Source organism: Denticeps clupeoides, chromosome 13 (genome assembly GCF_900700375.1).
Source record: "Denticeps clupeoides chromosome 13, fDenClu1.1, whole genome shotgun sequence".
NCBI lineage: Eukaryota > Metazoa > Chordata > Actinopteri > Clupeiformes > Denticipitidae > Denticeps > Denticeps clupeoides.
In genome coordinates, this window is record NC_041719.1 from 12580055 (window position 1) to 12605733 (window position 25679).

Here is a 25679-nt window from a genome sequence, read left to right on the forward strand (position 1 = left end):
GGATTTACTGCAGAATTACTGTATGTTCTTTAGTAATGGCAAGGCAGACCATATTCATGGTTTTCAGTTTCCCTAAATAACGATTGATCACCAGAATAGCATGCAGCTTCATAGAAATTATTACTACAAATTTTTACTAGTAGTAATCTATCCTCTGAAAGTAATGATATGGTGGTTGAATGCATGAACAGTCTGTTTCTTGGTAGATAAGACCAAATTGCAAAAGTTATTGTAATTAAAAACATAACAGTGGTGATGTTTATGATGAGAATGCAAATGATTTAAAGGAACACAACACTGTCTGCATGGGACATTGAGTTGGAGAGATGGTGCACAAAGCAAGATGCCAGGTTGAAGTTAAATAGATCTTTTCTGTGAGCCGTTCGTCTGCTGCGCCCTGCTAATATGACACCATAAAGGATCGCTTGTTTTTAAGTGGGTTTTAATACTCACTTCTTCATGCTATTTATGCTTCAGATATTCGCCGATAACCAATTGTCTATTTACAGATATAGTTTATATATCCAGCTACGCCGCGTGTAAGCTGATAGAAGAGCAGCGCCGCTCCCGCATCTGCGGTGAAAGGGGAGGCGGCTCCGGCTCCTCAGCCAATAGCGGAGTTGAGGGGGCGGTGCTCCGGCTCCTCGGCCAATGGCGGAGCAGAGGGGCGGGGCGGCGGCTCCTATGCGCGCGCGGATGCTGGGGCAGTAGAAACGTCAGCTGGACCGCGACAGAAGCATCTGACAGAAGCTCCGCCACTCCGCCCTTCTCAGCAGCAGCAGCAGCAGCAGCAGCAGCACTCTCTTGCACCGAGGTACCACTCTCTCTGTTTTATAGGAGCACATACACAACTCATTCTATTCAGCTTTGTAACTTTGTAGACCTGTGCACAGTAATGGCACTGAGCATCACTGTTCTTGCTGTTTGCACTGACCATGTCTAAACAAATGTAACTACATGCCAAATATAATTAATATTCACACAATATCAGGCAAAACAGGTGTCAACCTCTCCTGAAAATTCCTTTTCATTGTGGTCGAGGATCTCTTCGCAGACGTTATATGCTTTTATATGCTCGTGTCATACTTTATATTTTGTCTAAATGTGAAAATGTGGCATTCAGTGGTAATTCAAGTGCCATTTCAAGCACAATGGCAACTCGTTAGAAATGATTAATGAATTATGCATGCATAATTATACTCAATGGATGCTTCAGCCTCACAATCTGCTCGGCACATCTCTAAATCTGACAGTGGTTACATCTGTGCTCTGGTAACATTATTAGATTCTTGCTGGTCTAGACCTCCTCAGATGCGCGGCACACTAAAGTCTGTAGCTAGGTGGGCTTGACCCAGCTTTGCAGAGCTGACATGCAAATAGAACTCTATTTTTGGCCGTCTTCTCTCCCCATTGCATTCAAATGTTCCAATCAATGCCATACATGAAAGCATTTTCAATGATATTGTATTTTACAGTTTTATAACATAATGAACAGAGGCAAATCTGGCATTATCCTAGATTGACAATAACATTTTGATGATGATAATAAGAGCAATGCATATTTATATTTATGTAAATTATATGTAGTAACAATTTTGTCCAGATGATGAAACTGTTTGTTGTTAGTGATCAGGCTGTGTTGTCCCTTTGAGATGCTCGGCAATTAGACATCTCCAGACCCCAAAGGACAGGGCGTCGGTGACGGAGGACGGGACAGTGTAAGGGGCTCACACTGTTTGTGCATTCTTTTCCACTGTCGAGCCTTTGGGGGACGATCAGAGGAAGCCAGACGTTCTCCAAGGAGCTGAAGAGCAGGGGGAAATGCAGATGTGCAATACCCCAAAGTGCTGCATGATGCAGATTTTCTACAGAGTTGACGCCTGTAATAGTGACATTGTGACTACAGCAAAAAAAAAATGGTTTTACAAATCGACCTCTTATTCAAAAACTGTACAGTACAGTATGATTAGCATTTACACTAATGCTATGTAAATGCTGATATGTACAGTATGATTAGCATTTACACTTCATCTCACACACTATGTCCGTCATGATATTTCTGTTATTTGAGAGGAGATTGACCTCCCATGAACCCTACGAGGAAGGATGTTTCTTTTTCCAGATAAATTTTCAGAGCAGCGAGTGTTTATTTTTCACATCATTTGGCCCGTCACAATCTGTTTAGCTTAGGTGCTGGCACCTACCGAGGCCGAGGCCCAACCCCCCAGATCAGAGTATTCTTTATAAGGTAATAACAGCGCAAGAGGTGGATTCCTCCAAAATGTCGGCCTGCACTGGACAAGAGAGGCTTTGGGTGCAGTGGGCATTACGAGGGCCGTGGGAACACGGGCACCGCATCCGCTCACCATTCTGGTTTGATTCTATTAATAGACGAGGCCAAGAGTGTCCAGTAAAAGCAAAATAGTGGCGGTGAAAATCCCCAGGGCTTTGCATCAGCAGACAGTCACCCAAGTGGTTTTGTGTTCCGTGCTCTTGATCTTTGCTCTTGTGGATTATGCAAATGTATGCAAATAATGTACAGATTTCACACTTTTTTTTATATATATTGCTGGTCAGTATTCACAGTTAATGTCTGATTATATGTATTATCTTGATTGGCGACTGTGTGCATCCGGGGTCCTCAACATGGCAACTGGGCACACAGTGGAAATATGCTCCCCCGACGATGTGTTACTCCATCCCTTGTTTGTGTACATTTAGCTCATGGGAAATCAGGGGGTGGCCTTGAACATTCCCCACTCTTAAAAGTACCGTTTTTGAGAAGGCGTGCAGTGACCGTGCTTCCAGTGCGCTACCTTTAAATGGAGATGCCATATTTTTAACCACGTCTTCCGGAAGAGAGCATCAGCCCTGGCACGGCCAGACTGTTAGTTAGTGGCAAGGATGAAACTAAGTTTGGAACTTTTATTGGAAAAACACAAAAATTATCTATAAATATATTCACACTATGTAGTGGGAGGTAAGTGGGATGGATGAATGAAATTTAAATGAACTATTTAAAAAAAAAAATCACCCACATTGTACTGCATTGTCTACTGCATTGTAGAAACACTCACACACATTTATAATTATTGTCTTTTCCATAGAGTAAAAAATTCTTGCATGCAAGAGAAAACAATGGGAAGAAAGAAAATTCAAATCTCACGCATTATGGACCAGAGAAACCGACAGGTAAAAAAAATATCCGTAATTGTTCTTCATAATTTTTAGGCCTTGGTTTTTGGGGGGGGTGAATGTCTGAACCTCTGACTGCTGCTCATTGTGTTGTTGTTGTTTTTTCTACACATTATGTGTGTATTTTTAGGTGACGTTCACCAAGCGCAAGTTTGGCTTGATGAAGAAGGCATATGAGCTGAGTGTGCTGTGCGACTGTGAGATCGCCCTCATTATCTTCAACAGCACCAACCGCCTCTTCCAGTACGCCAGCACCGACATGGACAAAGTTCTGCTGAAGTACACGGAGTACAGCGAGCCCCACGAAAGCAGAACAAACACAGACATCCTGGAGGTACAGACATAACCACAACGCTCTTCCCATGCCTGTTCAGGTTAACATGACACTGATGAAAGCCTATGTTTTTTTGCCACTGCCTCTTTAGACTCTGCGGCGGAAGGGTCTGGGGCTGGATGGGCCAGATCTTGATGCAGAGGAGGCCATGCAGGTCGGAGGGGACAAATATCCGCTCAGCGAGGGCATGGACCTTTCAGTTGCTCGGCAACGTATTTATGTTAGCAGTTTTACATATTGCGCTATATTCATGCAAAGAGCCAAATGCTAAAAATCTCAGCTAAATACATTTATTATACACTAATACAATGCATCTAATCATATACCCAGATTTAATGATGTAATTATTTTAATTTATTTTTTTGTTAAAACACTGGACATTTTCAACAGGCCTCATCTGTCCTGACACCGGAGGCCCAGTTGTTGATGTCTGCTGGCTGTGAGAATGGCTATCCCAATGCATCCAACACTGCCCTGCTAGCACACAGGTCGCCCTCCTTCAAGCCTCTAGGCCCCAGGGTCGACTCGGTCAGCCCAGCCGGCCTCCCCACCCACCACAACTTCATGAGCCCACATTCGGGTGAGCCCCTTTGCTGATGTGTGGAATTCAGATCTGCTTCTCTCAAGTTCAGGGTTTCATTAGCAGGGCTCAGCTGGCGGTGAATACAGGAAGTCGCCACTGTGTGAAACAACCCCCCCCCTCACTTGTGAAACAGCAACAGGAGGCTGATTTGTGGTTTCTACACAGTACATTGCACCTGCTGGTCAACGTCTTGGCATCTCACTTCACACTTTACTACAGTTGTTAGTGACAGCTAGGAATATCACTTGTTCTTTTTGTATTTCATTGGTCAGCCAAATTAGCATGGTTTTAGGGTACAGCCTCTAAGGAAGAATACAAGAATGCAAGGAAAAAATGCAACTTAGTTCTTTCTTACAGGGGCTAAGAGCTGAGAAAGATTAGTGTGAACTGGTCAATATGCCATATATATATATATATATATATATAAAATCTTTACAGTATATTCCTTAGAGAATGGACTGCACCCTAAAACAATGCTAATTTGGCAGACCAATGAAATACAAAATGACCAGGTGTGGCATACTGATACTGGAGTAAAAATCAGTTAAAAGGAACTTCTCTTTTAGGTGGTGGAGCATGTGACGAGGTTGCCGTGCAGTAAAGTGAGTGAGTGAAAAACAATTTCACCCACATCTTGTTTCTCACTTCTGCCGTATGTCTCTCTGAAGGTATTGGCTACTCCGTGTTCACCCATGGCAACCTGAGCAGAGCGCTGGAGATGAAGACTCCTCCACCTTTGAACCTGGGCAGTGACAGCCGACGCATGGAGCCACTTTCTAGCACCCGTCCAGGCCTGACTAATGTGAGAGGAACTGGCATTGATGTCCCTGTGTGTGTGCGTGTGTGTTTGTGTCTGTACATATGCATAAATAATTCACCTTTTGTCTTATGGCTGTTCCCATTAGGGCTTGCCACTCCATATCAGCCAGTCTGATTTAGCAAAAGTTTTATGCCTCATGATACAACCCTCCCCATTTACCTGAGCTTGGTACTGGCACCAAGGTTTACATGTATATACGTGTGAAATAGAATGGCTATTTGAGACTTGGCATTTTGACTGTTTCAAATTGTTAAAAACGTTATGAGATAAGAGGGCTGCCTGAATGCAGTGAGTTCAAACTGCCATCACAGAATCTATAAATATAACATTTCTCTATAGAATTATAGCCATGAATAAAAAGTGAAAGGTAAACTGTGGTGGTAATGCAGTATTACAGCTGAGGTTCTTATACCAATAATTATTGGCTCAGGTGCATCATTAATGCACTGATAAATACGAAATAAACTGTTCACATCAGATGCTATAAAAACAAAAGGACCAGTTTGATAAAGAGCAACATTTGTTTCTGTAGAGGATGCTTTACCAGAGCATGCATTCTGCGAACCACATGATGGCCATGGGAAAAGGAGGTTATGGGCTCCCCTCTTCAGGACTGAATGGTGAGTTTACAAAGTCAGTTCCGTGAACTAGGCTGCTTTGGGCATTACTTGATGCAGTACTGTTCTGTTGCTGATTTTCTGTTTCAGAATATGCCCATCCAGGCTTTCCTCATGCTGCTGGTCTTCAGCGCAGCTCGGTCACCACCTGGCAGTCAGTACAGCATCAGGAAGCCCACATGTCTCATCTGGGGTAAGATATAATATGTTTTCAACAGGCCTCATAAGGTTAAACAGATGCTTCTGGTGCCAGGTGTGTTATGAACATTGCAAATATGGCATGTCCTGTTGCAATTCATAGGATGACTGGAGGAGGGTGTTTTCCCTCACAATTATCAACACCCACTTCACCAGTCCACGGCTCCCTAAACCTCAGCATCAAATCAGAGCGAGCCTCCCCTGAACACGTCAGCTCCCCAATCACACCCCCAGCGCACCACATGGCTCAGCATTCCCCACCGAGTAATCCAGAGGTCACCAGCCATGCCCATCAGCAACCATACAACGCCATGGACAGAGATGATTTTCAGAAAGAGAGCTTCTCCGCTCAGCGCCGGGAACCCAGAGTGTTGGCAGAGGTGAAGGAACCTCCCCATAGGCAAACAGAAATTGGTGATGTTTGGCAGAGATAGCTACAGGCTTTGAGCACACAGAGGCCTGAAATAGATTCCAAGCATGACAGTCTGCAATTGGCCAATAAGCACTTAACTCAACTGAGAATGTGCCTGTATCGCAATATAACAGTGTTCCCGACTGTTGCTTCACACCAATGGTCGACATTTGACCACAGAATCACTATTCTGCCACACAAAGGCAAACTGGAGTATCTGCTTTTTTTCCATGTCATTTGAAAGTGTTTTGGTCTTCTCTTCTATCTCATCTCCCAGAGATGTTAGAGGGGATTTTTTTTAATTAGCCATTTTTGCAGATATTGCTTTTTGCCTCTGTTGGCCAGAACTGACCAAAGATGATTTGCATGTCACCATTCACATCAATGCAGTGAGTCTGATGTGGTATGTGATGTGGTCTCCATGTGTCTTGTGGGCCGGATGATTCAGCACCATTCCGCTGAATGGTGGCGCACACTAGGTCAACTTTCTTTTCCAATAAAAATCCCAGTGAGGCTCCAAAAAAACCTGCCATTTAAAATGTTATGATCATCTGTGTTATTTTCCGGAAGATTTCTGTGTGTTAACATGCCTCTCCATAACTCAATCTCAGGGATTTCCAATATTTCTGGTTTTGAATTTGTATTTGAAACTCAACAGAAAGATTTCTTCCAAAACATTTTATTTTACAATGCCAAAAGATTTATATTTATTATACACCAACACCCCGAGTTACTGAGCTTTCATTTCACTATTTCATTTAAATGTATATGTACAGTGTGACAGCACAGTGTACATTTCCGAATTTTTTTCACAAAATCATTTCAGTACTGTTTTTGCCATTGATTCCCAAATACGCTTTATATATAATTTTTGTTTTATATACGTATTCATTTGATTGTGTGACAAAGAAGTTGCATAAATCTTTCCTGTTATTTTCTGTTGCTTGGTTTGTTCACCTACGCTGAAGTTCACTGTTCTGTCCACAAGAGGTCACAACAAGATAAGGCTGAGCTTTCCTCAGTTTGAGGCAATGCTCATGAATATTTATTATCATGTTAAAGTCTTTTTTTTTTATTTGATCCTTAATGGTTTATTATTTTTTTTAAGAATACAATAAATAATGTGAAGAAAAATGTCGGAATGAGCAAAACAATTGTGATTTAAAACAGCTATGTTATCTCCAGAAAGAATAGCAAAAATTAAAAATTATCTAAAAAAAAAAAAAAAAAAAATGGTCTCCCTCCTTCAGACCTGCTTCTCTACCAACTGAAAAGGAGGCCACAGGGGTCACGTCTGGGCTCCTCCCAAGGGAGCTTGGGCAGACTGTGTGGGCACATCTGAATGGTGCAGAGCCTGGTCCCTATAGCAACCCTACAGTCTGCAGCAGACATCAGCCAGGACCTCCTCACACATGCACACAATTAAAGTGATTATATAGAAACATCACCATTCACTTCATTAAACTACACTCGGTTCCTGTCTCAACCTGGAGCAGAAACAGGCCAAAAAAGTGTTTAAACTTGTGCTTAAATTAATCAAGCATTAAGATGAATGATTTTTATCCTTGAAAGGGTGTCCTCATCGGTATTTACTGCCTTTTTATATTTATCATTCCAGATGCCAATCTACTTTCTCACATTCTATTGATCTGGTGATGCAATTTACCCTAAAATACATTAAGCACCACAGGTGCTTATTTTATGTGCCTTGTACAATGTAAGTACTGATGCTGACCTCTGGTGGTCAAGTGTAAACCTTTTAAATAATTTGTGTATCAAGTCATGTAGCCACACAGGTCCACCATTATTTTTTTTATGGAAATAACTGGTTGGATATGCATAAATAAGGCGTACTCCAGCCTCAAAAGCACCATTCCAGCTTTTATTAAAACAACCTAATCCAGGTAAAACATTTTCCATAGCCCACAGATCACACCATGCAATCACAAAGTCTTCAATCATGTAAAAATACTGCATTGCTCAAGTAGAAACATGGTGACCAAAACATGAACTACCCATAAAGCAATAGAATTGTTCACTATCTTTCTAAACGATAGAGAACAGCGGTATGTAGTCATAAATAAATAACTGTTCATGCTAAAACATCTACTGAAATAGAACATTATGAGTGAATATTGTACCCAATGGCTACTTGTGTGTGTTGATTACCATATGAGATTTAAGTCCTCCTCATAGCTCATGTCACAACAGCAATTTAGTGTGTGCTGGAACTGAAATCTCATTACAGACATCTGAATCCCTGAGTTTCCAGGCACTTTGTTGCAAAATTCAGCTATTTGTTCCCTATACAGTGATATTCATCTTAGATTTAATTATACTAATAAAGTGATTTTGCAGATGTTACAGATGTGAATGGGGAAAAAGATTGATTCTAACAATAAATAACGTTATAGTGTAACGCTTGAACTTGTATCCAAAGCTTAAAACTGAGAATCCTCCTAAAATTAAGGCCAGAGGTCAATACATTTCAGCTATTCAATTGTTCCAGTGGGGTTTCCACAGAAACAAGACTTCTCAAATGTCATAACTATCCAGGAGTATGATTAATCATGGCCTCAATCTTAACTTAACCCTAAGATAACTGAGAAATCCTCTTTTGTGGAAAATACCCCCTGAAATAGTCAAAATAGCCAACAGATAAGGTGTAGGCAAGCACCTTAACTTTGCAAATATTAGAGACACTGTCTCAGAGTAGAAATAAACATGACATGACATAAAACGTATGACATGTCCTCAGACATGTCTGCGAACATGGGATTTTTTCAGAAGGAAGGGATGCCCTTTCAGTTTTGCATTAGATACTGGTGGAAGTAGATGCCAAACAGACTGCTGATGACCTGACAGGCAGCCACCCACCAGGTGAAGAAAGCAAAGAGCCCCCTGAAGAAAAGAGGAGTGAGAACCGCACGTAGTGTGGTGAAGACCTCAGCCAGGTGAGCAGCGGTTGCCTGGATGTCTTCTTCCATGTCTTCAGCATCTTCATCTTCCTCAAACTTTACGACAGGTGGGGCTGCGGTCGGGAGAACCGCTGCTGGCGTTACACCTGGAGTCTCCTGTCCGATGCCCCATGAGTAATCACCTGAGGAAAACATTTATTTGCTTGTTAGAAATGATTGTGAAATGATTGGTTAAACTCATATTTATTTGACTTACAATACAAAGCTTTACCTAAAGACTTCATAGCAAGGGTTGAGAAAAGAACTAGAAGAACAGGGATCACATACTGCATCGTCACCACTGTCAAATAGCAGAAGACACGGGTAACCTGCGGTGAGGTAGAAAAAGTACATTTGTGTGATTTATTGCATCCAGCTCATCAGGCAGTGTAACATCATACAATAATATGTACACCCCCCCCCCATTTGAGTAATATTTAAAATCTGGGTGGTACAGTCTGGTGCTGTTTTGCCTTCATGCAACATTTATAGTTCACTCTGACCAGCAAGTGAGACAAAGTTGAGTGGCTCTATGATTTAAGGTGTCTTTTTCTACAAAACAGATTGTACAATGTTAATACATAATTTTATGTATTTATAGAAATGCTGTTGTTCCTAAGTTAATTTAAGATAGTATGAGTGGACAGATGTCTCCAAAGTTGTAACAAAATAACGAAACCCTGATAAGATCCAGTTTAATACATGAGTCAGAAAGTCAATACCGTAACTTGTTTAATTGTTTCTGAGTATGATGTATTCCATGGAACCACCAGTTTTTAAGACCTGTAAACGTTATTGGAGGGCTGAACATACGCCAGCACCATGCTATAAGAAGGCACCTGACCTTTCTCTGAATGTCAATTGCAGCAATACGCCCCGCCTCCTTTTTCATCTGCTCCACCCACTTTGGAGCCAGATGCAGGTATGCCTGGAGGTGGAATCTTGTGAGCAGCAGCCGCAGAAAGCATAAGCCCACTACTACCCACAAACGAACAGAATTAAAGGTGGAGCTGGGGATTCTGCAGAAGCGTAGAGAGGAGTTACAATGTCAGTGTCAGATTTCAAACGAATATACTAACCCTAAAGAAAAAAACACTCACAGGGTGATTGTTGTCTTTCCCATCGGTGCATTCGCTAAGAAGTCTCGTGCAATGGGCTTCACCCATAATATAAGGATCACCAGAGGAGACAAAAAACTAATATGTAAAAGGACCCTAAAATGCAGGAAAAAAATCTTTTGCATTAGTGATAAACAATGCAAAAATAAATGCATATGAAAGATTACACCTTACTGTATTACAGGACGTCCTGCATTCATCTTTACTGCATCCAAATGTGTCTGAGCCAATCGAAGTCCAGGAAAGGCCAGGAGAGCACCAATGAAAGCACAGATGGCAGCCAATCCTAACTTCACAGTCAGCTTGGTGACCGGGACCCTAATCATTCATTAGGTACAGGAAATGTATGCCTATAAGTGAATGACTGACACTTCACCGAGTTACAATAGTAAATAAATTACTTAGTTAGTGTATAATCTACTCACGACCACTCATAGCCTTGCTGTTTTGCAAAAACCTCCAAGTTGTCAAACAGACTATTAAAACCTAAGGAAGAGATGGTGGAGGAGCATAAACATTCACAGACAAAATATTTTAAAGGTGCCCTGTTATGAAGATTTCACTTTGTGAGATTATTTAACATTAATACAAGTTCCCCAAGCCTGTCTACGGTCCTGCAGTGGCTAGAAATGGTAATAGGTATAAAGAGTGTTTTGGTCATTCTGTTTCACTGTTCAGAGAGCGGCAGTTCAGATGGCAGAATCTGGAAATTGGCCCCTTATGTTGTCTGTCCAGAGGATTTCACACCCCTCCCCTAAAACGTAACTGAATGTAAAAATGAGCACAAATGTATTTTTTATTCCCGTCATGTGGGTTAATAATATTTTTTTTCTGGAAAAACGTTGACATGACTTCCTGTCTGTGCCAAACATTGTGGTGATGGGGTAGTAGGGGTGGTAGTAGCCTAGTGGACAACACACTCGCCTATGAACCAGAAGACCGAGGTTCAAATCCCACTTACTACCATTGTGTCCCTGAGCAAGACACTTAACACTAAGTAGCTCCAGGGGGGGACTGTCCCTGTAACTACCGACTATAAGTCGCTCTTGATAAGGGCGTCTGATAAATGCTGTAAATGTAAAATGTAAATGTGTTGATGTAATTTCTGCGAATTCCCGCTCACTTCTATCAACCACTCTACTCATTTGCATTTAGAGCTACACACACAGGAACAAAAAAAATGCATGATAGGGCACCAATGAAATGGCAAAAACATTCATAATCGTGACTGAATACTTACCAGGCTCTAAGCCAAATTCCAAGTAGTCCTCTCTGACTACCAGTACTAACATAGCTACCAGCAGTGATAAAAAGCCAAAAGCCAGGCACACAGAGCGTTCACCTCCTTCGTCCGAGCGGAAATAATGACTCATAAGTGTGTGCAGTGTCCTCCTGAGAACTTTGGTGAAGGACAACACTAGGTGGGTAAAATGCTGAGAAAAACAACAACTCACATTCCAATTATTAAAATACAAAAAAACACCACACAGTGTGAACCTGGAGCCAGAAAGGATACAGACAGAAGAAAACAGTCAACACACACCAGATGGCGCCAATGTTGACCTCCTTGCTGGCATCTACCACACTGTAGTATCCCTCAGTAAAAATGTAGACTCCCGCCGCATAGACAGCAAAGTCAACAAGCCACTGGTACTCCACGAAAAAACGCAGAACTACAATCGTTAAAAAAAAAAAAATAAAACAAAACAAAAAAACAAGAAACCACTTCATCAGTTGTCAGGAGCAGACATGGGCAGAAAAAAAAAAGTAAATGTATTATACTGCTGTAATTGGGTAGTTTTTCATGTATCTGTACTTTACTAAATTATTTCCCTCTGGAGAGCTTTTTTTTTTAACTTTAACTCCACTACATTTCAACATCAAATATCTTATTTGTTTGTTTTAGCTAACTTGTTTGTAGCTAAACTTTGCCTGTTCTCAAATCCTTTGAAGTATGTTTGCCTTCAGTGTTTTGTGCTTATGGTCATTTTTAAATAACATCAGACAAATGAAACACGTTCTGTGAAAATATTGCTGTGCCAAAGGGGACTGATTAAGAGCTTAACCCGATTAATCAAGAGCTCTTAGAAAATTAATAACAGAATACTTTTACTTTTGGTACTTAAGTACATTTATGTGTTTAAACAAACCTATGTGTTAATCCCCAGGGTGGTAGTAGCCTAGTGGGGAAGACCCAGGTTCAATTCCCACTTACTACCATTGTGTCCCTGAGCAAGACACTTAACCCTGAGTGGCTCCAGGGGGGACTGTCCCTGTAACTACTTATTGTAACTCACTCTGGATACAGCATCTGATAAATGCTGTAAATGTACTCAAGTGGAATTTTAAAATGAGTCCTTTTACTTAAAATGGAGTAAAATTTGAACTTTTGAAATATTAAAAATTTTCCTCAACTTTACATGGTGTGTGTACTTTGTCCACCACTGATCAGAAGTTATAACACTACAGGTCTTACCAAGAGCATCAAGGACTGTGACAGGAGCACTCTCTAAGTTGAGATCTATGTCCTTAGGTACTGTAAGTGGCTTGTTTTCTCCATTACCATTTTGTCTCCTAAAACCAGCACAAAGCAGGACACGTGAGGAAACAATCTCACTGACATATGTGGACAGTAACAGCTTGAAACATCTGTACACACCTGTCTCTCCTGTTGGTTTTGGGTATCTGCTTCCCCGCCAAGGCACAGAGCTCCCCTTCAGATGGGTGCTTGAACCGGAAAAGGCTTCGCAAAGAGACAAAAAAATGCATTAACATCCGATAAGACAGTAACAAAAACAGATTCAGAATGATCTTGGCCTACCTGCCGTTGCACAGGAGCCAACGTGCAAAGGAACAGTGTGGCGCCATCCTCTGCATTATGCTTGCAGCCAGCAAGCTGACCACCAACTGCACGCCCATTAGAGCCTGTAAAAAAAAAAAAAAAAAACTGGAATAATGAACTCACATTCTGACAACAAATATTCTACGTGAGTGTCACGTCAGCAGCGTCCTGTTGCCCCGGGTGAAATTTAATACACGCGTCTGTTCGGACTGTGCAGCAACTGTCCCAGTCATTCAACTCCAGAGAAGGCTGCTGGCTAAGCTAACAGCTGCACACCACTCCTAGCGTCCTGCAATGCGACGCCGTTGTAGGATTTAAAAAGAATCGGCGTGAAAGTGACCAAAGTAACCAAATGGAGGGAGACACTGGTCCCCAGCACCACAAGTTAAAACTGCCCGACTCTGTTAGCTTTAGGCTAGTGAACTGTAATAACGCAACGCAGTCTACAGGAGCACGTCGCGTCAGAGTGCGGGAAACGACGGCTCATGTTCACTGAACCACTCCGCTTACCATTTTGTAATTTTGTTCTAAAGGGCAAAAACGCTTCCCATTTGGTACCGGTCCAGATACTTCACGCTCCCGTCCCTGGACAGCTGAAGCTACCCTTTGCAGACATGTGGGTTCTCTGTTGATCAGAACGAGCGGGGCGTGACTTGCAATGACCTCGATCGCCATTGGTCCAAGGAAGACATTCATGACTCTGATTGGCTCGAGAAAATACTGTGGCTTCGTCCTCACTGGCGTTCACTGGCGTCACTCTGAAATCCGCACACACGCCTCTTCATTCTTAAAGGCCACTTTACCGCAACGTCCTGCCTGGGTAAAACGATATATTCACAACCGCAATGTCTAACGAATCGACAGTGAAAGAGAAAAAAGATCCATCCTGGGCACATTAATGGTCGGATTCCCATGGGTGGTCCTTGGATATGCATTGTTTTGATGCCTTTGCAAGCCACCATGGCCCTTTAGATGTTCCTCAATGGGATGTGTTACAATTTACTATACAGCGTGGGCCATTTATATGGATGCACCTTAATAAAATGGGAATGGTTGGTGATATTAACGTCCTGTTTGTGGCACATTATTATATGTGAGGGGGTGATGACCGTAGTGGCCAGTTTGAAGTCGGCAAGTGGATCCAACTTTTGTTTTTTCAATAGGAAGAGGGTCATGTGACACATAAAATCTATTGGTAGTTTCACAAGAAAAACAATGTTTTTTTTTAATGTAACTTTATTCTTTCATGAGTTATTTACAAGTTTCTGACCACTTATTATATGTGTTAAATGTCACCAACCATTCCCATTTTATTAAGGTGTATCTATATAAATGGCCCACCCTGTACTTTAATGGGAAGCTGTCCTGCTAATGGCCTCTCCAGTTGAGACAGTGGAACATTAAATGGGATTTTTCCCTTTTTCCCTGCTTTTAATCTGTCATCTATATATTTACTTGTTAGTGTAATTATATGTACTTGTTAGTGTAATTAGACTCAAAACTCCAGCCAAAAGTTCTACTCTTCAGACATGTTCTGTGTTTCTTGAACGTTTTATTAGTAATAATCTCCCATTGGCACGCTTGGACAATAACCTGAGGAATTATGCTTTGTCTGGAGACACACCTATGCAAATAAGGAGATTTAACCCTAATTACTATTCCATACTTTTTACTTCAAATTCAAATTTTATTTGTCACATACATAGTCATACATGGTATGATATGCAGTGAAATGCTTTTTGCGACTGCTACAGACCACAGTATTGAAAAATGTTGCAAGTATACAATGAACCAATATGCAAACATTGCAAACATAACCAAATATTACACTTTTACGTATTTAACATAAAATATGTGTAACTGGTAGGGTGAAGGTGTGCAAATGAGTTAAAGACAATGTTTAAAGAAAAGAGAAAAGAGCCATAAAAAAAGAGCAGTAAAGTAAAAAGCGCATAGTGATTTTGTGCAAAGTGATTTTGTGCAAAATCACTTTGCACAAAATTTGGCGTGGTCTTAAACCTTTTTCACTTACCATCATAGATGCAAGATGGCCATGCAGTGTTTAGTAGCTGTTTATACACCCATGGCAAAGTCCACCTGCCATTTTGCACATTGTGCTTCTTTGCTCTGCTGTGTGGATTTGCTGTGCCACACTAAAGGGGCCCTCCTGTCCTTCGCTTGGCAGGCCGTTGGCATGCATGTTAATGACAAATCACCCCTGGTCTGTTTTCCTCCACTGGTGCACAGAGCAGCAACCACTCTCAAAGCAGGCCAAAACATTTATTCAGGTCTCACGAGAGCTCAGCATGTGTGCACATCTGTCATGAGGCTGCATTTGGATTTGTGACGAAACGATTGCCTATTTATTCCTTCCAGTTTCCATCTATTAATAATTCCTTATTGCTTAAAGCAATTACACAGCTTTGGCTGTGCTATCATGTGAAACCCAATTAAGTCCAACTGCATATTTCAGATTTCTCTATACATTTGGATATAAACATAAACATAAGCAATGGTATCTACATCAGTATGTAAGAAAGATTCATTCGTTTTTTTATAACACAGAGTATAGTCATAAAAAGTCATGAAAAGTGAGGTGCTGACCACTGATCAAACTACCACTATTAATCTGAAGTGCCTGTGGTTTTCATATGTAGAGAAAACACAAATTCCATTACAGTTTTGACACATTTTGTAAAACAGAATGCAATTATTTAGCAAAATCCATAAAACTATATTTTATTCACAATAAAACAGATGTTTAGCCACAGCAACACAAGCATATCAGTCAGATATTTTAACCTTTCAATATTTTTTTTTATTGAGCAACAATAGGTTGAAAATATAAGTGATACTATGAATGCAGGGTGGTTGTAGCCTAGTGGGTAATACACTCGTCTATGAACGAGAAGACCCATTGTGTCCCTGAGAAAGACACTTAAACCCTAAGTTGCTTCAGGGGGGGACTGTCCCTGTAACTACTGATTGTAAGTCGCTCTGGATAAGGGCGTCTGATAAATGCTGTAAATGAATGAAAGAGCTTGGTGTGCCATCTAGAAATGGCCAAAGCCTGTTTAAAAAGGCTCCTTAGTTAGTTCCCCTTAATTAGAATTTATTAATACTGCAACTTCAAGGATGACGGGCATAGATTGGGTGTCTGGGCAGGCGGATGTTACCCTGCACTTTTCTCATGTTTCTGACTCCCCTTTCCAGCCCCGCTGACTGGGCAGAGTCAGAGCCCTGTGTCTTGTTTCCCAGGAACTGCAGCCATGCATCGTTTCTATATGCACCCCCCCCACCCCCCCATGTCGGATGACACTCCCCTTCCTCTTTTCTCTCTACAGTCACATGGTCCATGCACAGTGCTGCATGTGCAAGACCTGGGGGGTAGCCATGGCAACCAAAGCGATTTGTTAGTGCAAAGATTCATGGGAGTGGCATTTCACACAGTGGTGTCACCAACATTGCAAGGGGGGGTGTCCTGTTGAGCTTACCTCCCACACACACCTGGCATCCCACCACCCTACTCTCCTCAACCCTGCTCCATCCACACCTACATTCAGAATAAAACCCAGAAGCTCTACTGCCGGTGTCGCCATGCCGCCATACTTTGAGAGATACTTTGAGTGTTTCTTGAGTCGCCAGTGTCACACGGATTAAAAATTAGATGGGAAAGCTTCTGAAGCGTAAGAAGGCCTCGGGTTTTTACAGTTCTAATGATAAATGGAACAAATCTCTTTTCAATCAACCAACACTACAGTAAACTTAAAAGGTCTTACTGAAAACCAGGAGAGTGACAGGACATACACTGCATTGTTGCTTTGTGGTATTTTTAAAAAAAATTGGCCTATTTAATGCCTATATATTTTTTTAAGTTGATACAGTTGTGAATCTGTTATAAGAGTGCATATGTAGTCCCTTGAGAAAAAGAGTGTGAGGATGCCTCCGTGTTGTCCCAAAAAGGCAATGACACAAAAGAGATTGTTGTTTGATATTTCTTTAGTCTGGGAACATTTGTCCTGACTGGTGGCCATGTCAGCTATTACTGTAAAGCAGCCCGATGCCTGGTTGAATGTACTTCTTGGTGGCTTTTAGTCTGGGTGTGGCCGCGCGTATACTTTCCCAGAAGGCGCAACTCGCCCCGAAACCCCGGAGACGCGGCCTGAATGCCAAGTGGCTGCAGCGCCGGTCCGCGCTTGAACTTGACCGTCGGAATGGCCTGGGAACCGGGGCCCACCCCTCCTCCCCGGACCCCGCCATTATTGATGCCGAAGCTCATTATCATACAAGTCGGGCCGCCCGCAATTAAAGCGCGGCGACAGCTGGGAGCGGGGTCCTTTTTCCGTGGGACAGGGGACGTCACCTCTCCCGAGTCCGCTCCTGGGTGAGTGTCCTGTGCGACGCGGTGTTAGTCGGGCTTCAACCGTCCTGTACGAAAAAAATGAATTACATTTTATATATGTACATATATTTTAAATGACGTGTTCTAGTCAGAAAACACGTTGCGTTTGTCCACGTTTTTTTTTTATCATTTTACGGCGCTAATTTGGATTTTGCTGTTATTCGTCATGACCAGCAGCGGAATTGTCACTGTAACAGTCACAGACAGCAGATGGCAACAGGTGAGGGCCTCGGGAATGTCGGGGTCGGGGGTGTGTGTGACAGGGGGACCCCTCCTGCGACCCCGTGCTCAAACCTCGGACGTGAGCGGGTCACGAAACCCTTTAAAAAACTTTTTTGTTTAAATGCTTGCAATTTTTTTTTATACGGATGGGTTTCTAATTCATTTGTATACACATTCTAGGGTCGAATAAAAATCCGTATCAAGTTGTTGCTGAAGTTTAATGGCGGTCACTTTCCTGCGTTTAAAGTCCAGAATACATTTCCTTTCGTCAAATGTCGCCCAATGGAAAGGGTTTCTTAACAAATAATTCTCGATCTGTTTTCTTGTTCTTTTCACCTCTGCCCTTTCAGTCTGAAAATAGCATCTTCTTAAAACGGCCCTCAAGTAAAGCTTTTGTTTGAGGAAATATTACATTTTAAAAATTCTTCTTCTAAATCGGAGAGCAACAGAAAATGCACCCAAATCGAACAACTGTCCCAAAACAATGTGGACAGTTAGATTTTTTTATTTTAGAATATTAGAGTACGTGACACAACTTCCCCATGAAAAAAAAAATTTAATTCTTAAACAATATTTTTAACAATGTTAAATAAAATCACCAGAACTGTTCGAGCTCCATAAATATGAATGGTCATTCTCGCAGTGTGTAAAGAATTACTCTGCACGCAGGAATGGTGGAATTTCACCCAGACTGAGCTGTTTATGGGTTTATAGATTTTTTTTTTACGCAATTAGAGGGCTGACACTGCAATTTCCAGAATGTACGAATCGTCTTATTTGCAGAACAGAACGGTTTGAGAATTCTGTGATAGTGGTTTGGTAGATTTGTGGTAATATTTGCGTGAAATATTACGGGTTAAATGGGGGGGGGGGGGGGGGTTGGGGGCTCTCAATGACGGTTCATGGGGGAACTCAGCATCTCAACACGCCTTCGGATTCACGTGTTCTTCTCTCACATCACAAATACGTCAACACACTTCTACACGACCTGCAATTAAATTCCCTGATAATCATATAGCGAATATATATATACATACACCCAGTCGGAAATCACTTTAATAATAAGTTCATTGGCTGTTCGCGTTCATTTGGAGAATTCAAAATGCAGCTTTATTTTTTAAAAAGAATTCAGAAGAGCACTTCCTATTTTGGCCATCGGGAGGCGCTGTTATCGCGCGGTTCCCCACTGCAACCCATCTTTTCCGACGTGCTTCTGCACGCAGACGCTTTTATTGCGTTTACCGACACTTCGTTCGAGCTGCTAAGACTCTGAATCGTTCGCACGAGCTTTTTTAATGTTTTATATTTCCGATGTAATTAGTAGCTCATTAGTTTTACGTGCTTGAGCTTTTTTTGTCTTTGCTGACCATTTTGTATTTCGGACAACCTCCTTTCGCCGGCTAAATATTATACGATTAGATTCACAAGTAGAAACGAGAATTTACATTTTAGCAAATCTATCGTGTTATTATATTGTATTACTGCTGTGCCGTTATCACGAGGAAAAAGCCACACTCAACTATTTAGTTATTAAATAATCAGTTATTTATTTCCTTTAATTTCTACCATTAAACATGTGAGATGTTTTATTATCCGTGTAGCACGAGTTCATACACGCCCTTTAATGGATAATTATATGTAGTTTGGTATAAATAAATATATACAGTAAATCTGCGTTCATGACAGGAAGGCCTGTCCAGCTCATAAAACCATAAAACGCGACGGATCACATTTCCACTCTCAGAAGAAAATCTCGAACAGCACACACTCCTAAAACGCACCGTTAAATACACGCTGGGGTGCACATTTTATTTCGTTTGAAAAACTATTTTCATCGGTGAATAAATGCAACAAATTAGTTGTTAAATTGTTTTTAAATTAGTACTTTTTAATTACAGTTAATTAAAGGGACGGTTTCTACATACAAATGTAGATATTTTGTACCTTAATAAATACGAATATATACGTATCTGTGTTTACACTCCTATTGGTGATGGAAAATATTAACCGGCCCCACGTCGTGACGTCAACACGCAACCGCTGACGTATTCAAATCATCTGCGCGTCGCGGAGCGCGAGTCTCCCGGCGCGTCCGCTGCAGCCGATCCGCGGGAGAGGAATCCACGTCGTGGCTGCCGGCTTTTGGATGCTTTTTTATTTTTATTTGATTAAAAATCCGGCTTCATTTCTCCCTGCGTCGCACGCGCTCACCTGCTTCGAACCTCTTTTTCCCCCCCGACTGGGTGAAGAGGGGTACACGGGGTTCGCACGGCTGGTGTCACGCGGTCAGGAGGGTCCAGCTCCGCGGGGTTCGGCGACTGGAGACCCCCCCCCCGGCTCCTATATCTCTGAAATGCATTGTGGGACACCTGTGGTCTGCAGTTAGACTAGATGTTCCGCTTTCCTGGGCGCGTGACGTCACCTGCTTCAGGTCAGTTTCGAGGATGAGGAGTCAGTGGGGTACCCCACCCCAGCACCCCTCAAATCTTACAACGTGTCTGGTGCGAGGGTTCAGAAAAAAAAGGGGGGGGGGAAATTGGGGGGTGACCCGACAAGGGAGAGGACCCCCTCACTAGGGGCCGTGGAACAATAGAGTTCTATTCACGAAGAACAATGAACAGAAGAGCAGAACCGTTCTGGGTTTCTGTCCACGTTCTCAACAGACGACGCAGATTCCCGACAGGCGTGGGAACGACTGCTGTGGGACCTGCTTTTTTTACGTGTATTTACTTCGTGCTGAAAGTTTGCGGGGAGCGACTGGCTTTTTAAAAACTCTGCACTCATTCCTCGCACGAGTTACGTCGTTGTGAAGTTTGCGCTCCGTGGGACTCCGGAAACTTTTGGCTTTTTCTCTTTTTAATTGAACCGCGTGTGCCTAATTTCTTTATTCGCCTTTGGATTCCCCACGCCGGTTTTTTCAGGACTATTTCCAACGCCATGTAAGTACTGCTGCAAACCGAGGCCGTGATCTCGCGTGGATCTCTCCACGCGGGTCCGTTTTCTACGTCGGATTGCAGTACGACTGTCTTTTAATATTGTTTCAAGAAGAGGGTTCGCAGGCTTTGGGGGCGATGTTGGGGTGCAGCGGGGACGTCGCGTGAAGCGATCATTAGGCGTCCCGAAAAGCCCCCGGCGCGCGCGATTGTCACGGGAGCCTGGGAAAACGTCCCGGGGTCCGGGAGGTGGAGTGTCTTGACGCCAGACCCTCTTGTTAAGGGGCTTCTGCGCCCCCAGACGCCATTGTCATGATAATCAGCGCCCGCGCGTTGTTGAACTTGATGTTGACTTCTTTCTTTCTTTCTTTCTTTCTTTCTTTTTCCTCCTTCTCCTCGCTCTCTTGTTTGTGGGAAAATCTTGTGCGCAGCTACAGTGTGAAATTAATTAATCGGACCCGTGGAAAAAGCCACAATGGGGCCGAGAGGGGCTCGGCCGCGCACAAAGGGCGCAGACGGTTTCTTTCTCCACGCAAACTTGGATTAAACAAAACCACACAAGAAAAAAAAAAAAAAAAAAAAAACCTTGCCACGACAGAAGAAGAAATAATTATGTTACTTATTTAAGAGAGTTTCGACAACTCAACACAAAAGTTTCTGAAGATAATAACAAATAAATAATTAAAACGAATACAAAATATTCGTATTTTTATGATAGATTTTTTTATTCATTTCCAACCGATAAATCGTGTGCGCTCGTGTCTTTCGTAGTCCACGCCCACGGGCACCTTCCGGCAACAGGTGCTGAGAGAAGGAGGGTAAGATGACCGTCCGTCATAATATTAATATGAATGAAATGGTTTGAAATGGTTTATTATTCATGCGGCGCCTGCACGGAACATACAGGGAGCCCCAGAACCGCCACGTCACGTGTGGAGCCCAGAACCGCCGATTCGTGGGTCGCGGTTCTAACCAAGCAGCGTGGAAAAGAGGCGAGACGATTCAGCACCACGGACAGGGCAGAAGGCCTCACACACACGTTACACACACACTACACATTCTGCAACGCACACGTTACACACACTCTGCAACACACAAGTTACAGACACACTCTCTGCACACCCTGAAACACACACACACGTTACACACACACACACACACACACACCACACACTCTGCAACACACATGTTACACACACACTCTGCAAAACACAAGTTACACACACACTCTGCACACTCTGAAACACACACGTTACACACACACACACACACACACACACACTACACACTCTGCAACAAATATGTTACACACACACTCTGCAAAACACAAGTTACACACACACTCTGAAACACACATGTTACACACACACACACAGACTTCACACTCTGCAACACACACGTTACACACACATACACTACAAACTGCAAGTCACACGTTACACGCAACGCACACATTGCAAACACACACTAGACATTTACATTTACATTTATGGCATTTACCAGACACCCTTATCCTGAGCGACTTACAATCAGTATTTACAGGGACAGTCCCCCCCTGGAGACACTCAGGGTTAAGTGTCTTGCTCAGGGACACAATGGTGGGATTTGAACCTGGGTCTTCTGGGCTTACCCACTAGGCTACCTGGGTCTTACCCACTAGGCTACAACCACCCTGTGCTACACAAATGTACATTTTATATGAACTCCATAACATTGTGTGTGCGTGTCATCACAGGAATTTAAACAAAACACAGAACTACACACTGTACAACACAGAACTACATACACAATACACACTCTGTACAACACAGAACTACACACACAATACACACTCTGTACAACACAGAACTATACACACTTAGTACATTACAGAACTTCACATGGTATACAAAAACTGTACATTACAGAACTACACTTGCTATACACACCATGCACACACTTTGTACAACACAGAACTACACACACTATTCACACTCTGTACATTACAGAACTACACTTGCTATACACACTCTGTACACACTCTGTACAACACAGAACTACACACACTATACACACTCTGTACATTACAGAACTACACTTGCTATACACACTCTGTACAACACAGAACTACACACACTATACACACTCTGTACAACACAGAACTACACACACTATACACACTCTGTACAACACAGAACTACACACACTATACACACTCTGTACATTACAGAACTACACTTGCTATACACACTCTGTACACACTCTGTACAACACAGAACTACACACACTATACACACTCTGTACAACACAGAACTACACTTGCTATACACACTCTGTACACACTCTGTACAACACAGAACTACACACACTATACACACTCTGTACATTACAGAACTACACTTGCTATACACACTCTGTACACACTCTGTACAACACAGAACTACATTACCTATACACAGCATGTGTTACATTCTTCAAAAATGCCTGTGAATGGGTGCTTCTCATTATATTTGAATCTACAGGTCTAACAGTAAAGTACTTAATAATATTTGATAAACCCGAATTTATTTTCTTGTGTGAGCGGACATGCATAATCTCAGAAATATACTTTTAAAAACTATGACCTTCATCCATATATGTTTGTATGTGTTTGTCAGTGTTGAGTAGCCATATAATCTTAAAGCTAATAATCCAGGCGATAGAGCAGGATAAATAGCCAGGCAATATAGCAGTTTGTTTTTCAGGAAGAGTTGAACGTTAAAATAATGTCGCAATATCTCTGTTTACACATAACCATAAACCCCATAACCATACAATTCAACAAACCTTCTTGTTAATTACCAAATAAGTTGGTAGGGTCAATTTTACAATGCAAAGTCCAGTCAAGGAATGTCAGTGGCATCACTGTCCTGTTGGAGTAAAGACTCATATTTAAAAAGCAAAAACTCTTTGCTTTGAAGGCAATCCCAGAAAAGGTGGTTCAGAGAGGGCTTTCTGCTGGAGGCAGGAATGTTTCCATAGCGAGATGGCAGCTCCACTGTTCCCGGGATCCCGGTGTCACCTGCAGACGACACGATGAGAACCGGCGTGATGCCACCAACGCGCGTGTGAGAAAGCACTTGCACTACTCGGTCACGTCGTTGTCGTTGTTATGCTTATTGATATGACGTTTGAACGATATTGTACTGTGCTCGGAGCTGGGATGTTCACGGTGATCGGCTTGCGTTCCGTGGCTGCGCCGCGTCGCTGTACGTCACCATGGGACGCGCACGACGTCGCGGTCCCTCCCTTTTTTTCCCGCCTCAAACCGCGCGTCACAACGAAGCCAAGATCGCCGCGGTCGCTTAATTAAGCAGGAGTTGGGAGTAAAAGTGTCGGGAACTATTTTCTTGCCGCAGGACGCACGCTCGCCGGCGAGCGCGTCTGACGCTGCTGACGTCACACCGCGCTGGCCCGCGCAGGTCCCGGTCCTGGTTCTTCTCGCTCCGGTCCGGTCACGGACGGAGCTCCGCGAAGCGGATTTTGCTTTTCTGGTGGACTAATGTCGTGGACAGAAACGTGGATTTAAACGCCCGACAGACCCCCTCCGATGCTGTGAGTATTCGCGGTTTTAAAACGTTCTCCCTTCAAGTCGTTGGAACTTAAACGCTGCTTATCGACGCTCTGGTTAATCGGTAGAATTTCTTATATTATTTTTCATTGCTGTTTAAATAATGCTCGATTGTGTGTTTTGGATTTTAATTTTAATTTTTTTTTTTACTTCTGACTGATTTTCCATGTAGAGTTATAAAACTTTTACCCCGAATTAGTCGTGATGTACTAGAACTGTTGTATAATTGACTGGTTTCTGTAAGTTTGGGTACGGGGTGCAGGGGAGCGCTGGATTTGTGTCGGGCTAATTCCTTTTTTATTTACCTTTTTTTTTTGGTCCAGGTTTAGTAAATCCAGTCATTGGTAACCTGCTCGATTTACAAATGATCGTTGGGTGACGTGTTCGGTGACGGTCCGCTAAACGCCAAAAAGATGAAGTTATCACCGCTTTGGATTTAAAACAGATTAGGATTGACCCATCAAAACGAGCCGAGATTTAAGAGCTTTAGATATGTAAAATGTACTACACAGTAAATAAAGTTGCCATGTTTTGTGGAGTGGAATAATAATGATAATATATAATTATCATTAATATATCATTAAGAAGGACAACAACAATAATAATGCTGGGGAGTGCGGGATACATTCCAGTGGGTTTTGTTCCATGTAGTGTCTGTGCCACAAAACAATCAAACTTTTATTCCTACCTGTAATACTGTTACTGTGTGTGTTTTATGACAAGCAAACGTGCTGACGAAGACGGGCACATAAGAAATATTCATAAAAAGTACATGGATCTGTTCGTTTTAAAATTAAAAACATTAAAATAACACATGAATTAAATAACTGTTTGCTGTGCGGTTGGCCTAGATTTAGGTCGGTTTATCCAGTCTTTGTTCATGTGTGTGTGTGTATGTGTGTGTGTTTTCAATGCTAGAAAATGATTTTCTCCCTATTTACAGGAAACAAGGCTGTAGATTAATATGTGTGAGTGTGTGTGTGCTGCTCTACTGTGCTGGGTGAGTGGTGTGTATTGGTTTGTTTGTGTTGGTGTGTTAGTGTGTGTGTGCTGCTCCGCTGTGCTGGGTGAGTGGTGTGTGTTGGGGTGTGTGTTAGTGTGTGTGTTGGTGTGTGCTAGTGTGTGTGTGCTGCTCCACTGTGCTGGGTGAGAGGTGTGTGTTAGTGTGTGCTAGTGTGTGTGTGCCTCTCCGCTGTGCTGGGTGAGTGGTGTGTGTTAGTGTATGTGTGTTGGTGTGTTTGTTAGTGTGTGTCTATTGGTGTATATGTGTGTTGGTGTATGTGTGTTGGTGTGAGTGGGTTAGTGTATGTGGTAGTGTGTTGGTGTATGTGTTAGTGTGTGTGTTAGTATATATATATGTGTTGGTGTATATGTTGTTGGTGTGTGTGTTAGTCAGTGTGTGTTGGTGTGTTTTAGTGAGCATGTGTTGGTGTGTGTGTTAGTGAGTGTGTGTTGGT

The 25679-nt window shown here is 42.4% G+C and overlaps 2 protein-coding genes and 1 long non-coding RNA gene across 5 annotated transcripts in view; 2 read left to right on the forward strand and 1 right to left on the reverse strand.

The window, feature by feature from the left end:
* The first annotated feature begins 723 nt into the window (after positions 1-723).
* On the forward strand, positions 724-7148 carry mef2b (myocyte enhancer factor 2b). Its single transcript, XM_029001125.1, has 9 exons — positions 724-814; positions 3108-3192; positions 3326-3529; positions 3621-3749; positions 3920-4109; positions 4781-4914; positions 5465-5552; positions 5640-5742; positions 5851-7148. The coding sequence occupies exons 2-9, from the start codon at positions 3124-3126 to the stop codon at positions 6179-6181; spliced, it is 1248 nt and encodes a 415-aa protein (XP_028856958.1). The 5' UTR covers positions 724-814; positions 3108-3123; the 3' UTR covers positions 6182-7148.
* Positions 7149-8027: 879 nt separating this feature from the next.
* tmem161a (transmembrane protein 161A) lies at positions 8028-13719 on the reverse strand. Its single transcript, XM_029000628.1, has 12 exons — positions 13587-13719; positions 13056-13159; positions 12894-12977; positions 12711-12808; positions 11751-11907; positions 11475-11626; positions 10660-10720; positions 10409-10552; positions 10217-10330; positions 9961-10135; positions 9349-9445; positions 8028-9259 (listed from the first exon to the last, which is right to left on the reverse strand). The coding sequence occupies exons 1-12, from the start codon at positions 13587-13589 to the stop codon at positions 8964-8966; spliced, it is 1485 nt and encodes a 494-aa protein (XP_028856461.1). The 5' UTR covers positions 13590-13719; the 3' UTR covers positions 8028-8963.
* Positions 13720-17375: 3656 nt separating this feature from the next.
* The window catches only part of LOC114802282 (uncharacterized), a 30568-nt gene continuing 22264 nt past the window's right edge, over positions 17376-25679 (forward strand). Inside the window, exon 1 of one of the 3 annotated variants that reach the window (XR_003751703.1) lies at positions 17376-17460. This is a non-coding gene — a long non-coding RNA (uncharacterized LOC114802282). Of the gene's footprint in view, positions 17461-20141; positions 20640-23683; positions 24207-25679 lie in introns of those variants that run through there. The other 2 variants (XR_003751702.1, XR_003751701.1) reach the window with 2 other exon arrangements.

Bases quoted from the DNA above. Each gene is read 5' to 3' on its own strand.
- mef2b (XM_029001125.1), top strand. From the start codon at position 3,124: ATGCAAGAGAAAACAATGGGAAGAAAGAAAATTCAAATCTCACGCATT. The intron at 4,110-4,780 runs GTGAGCCCCTTT...GTCTCTCTGAAG, and splicing joins CTTCATGAGCCCACATTCGG to GTATTGGCTACTCCGTGTTC. The intron at 5,553-5,639 runs GTGAGTTTACAA...TTTCTGTTTCAG, and splicing joins CCCCTCTTCAGGACTGAATG to AATATGCCCATCCAGGCTTT.
- tmem161a (XM_029000628.1), bottom strand. The intron at 11,627-11,750 runs GTATCCTTTCTG...CAAAGTTCTCAG, and splicing joins TTGACTGTTTTCTTCTGTCT to GAGGACACTGCACACACTTA. The intron at 10,721-11,474 runs GTAAGTATTCAG...TCTCTTCCTTAG, and splicing joins GGAATTTGGCTTAGAGCCTG to GTTTTAATAGTCTGTTTGAC.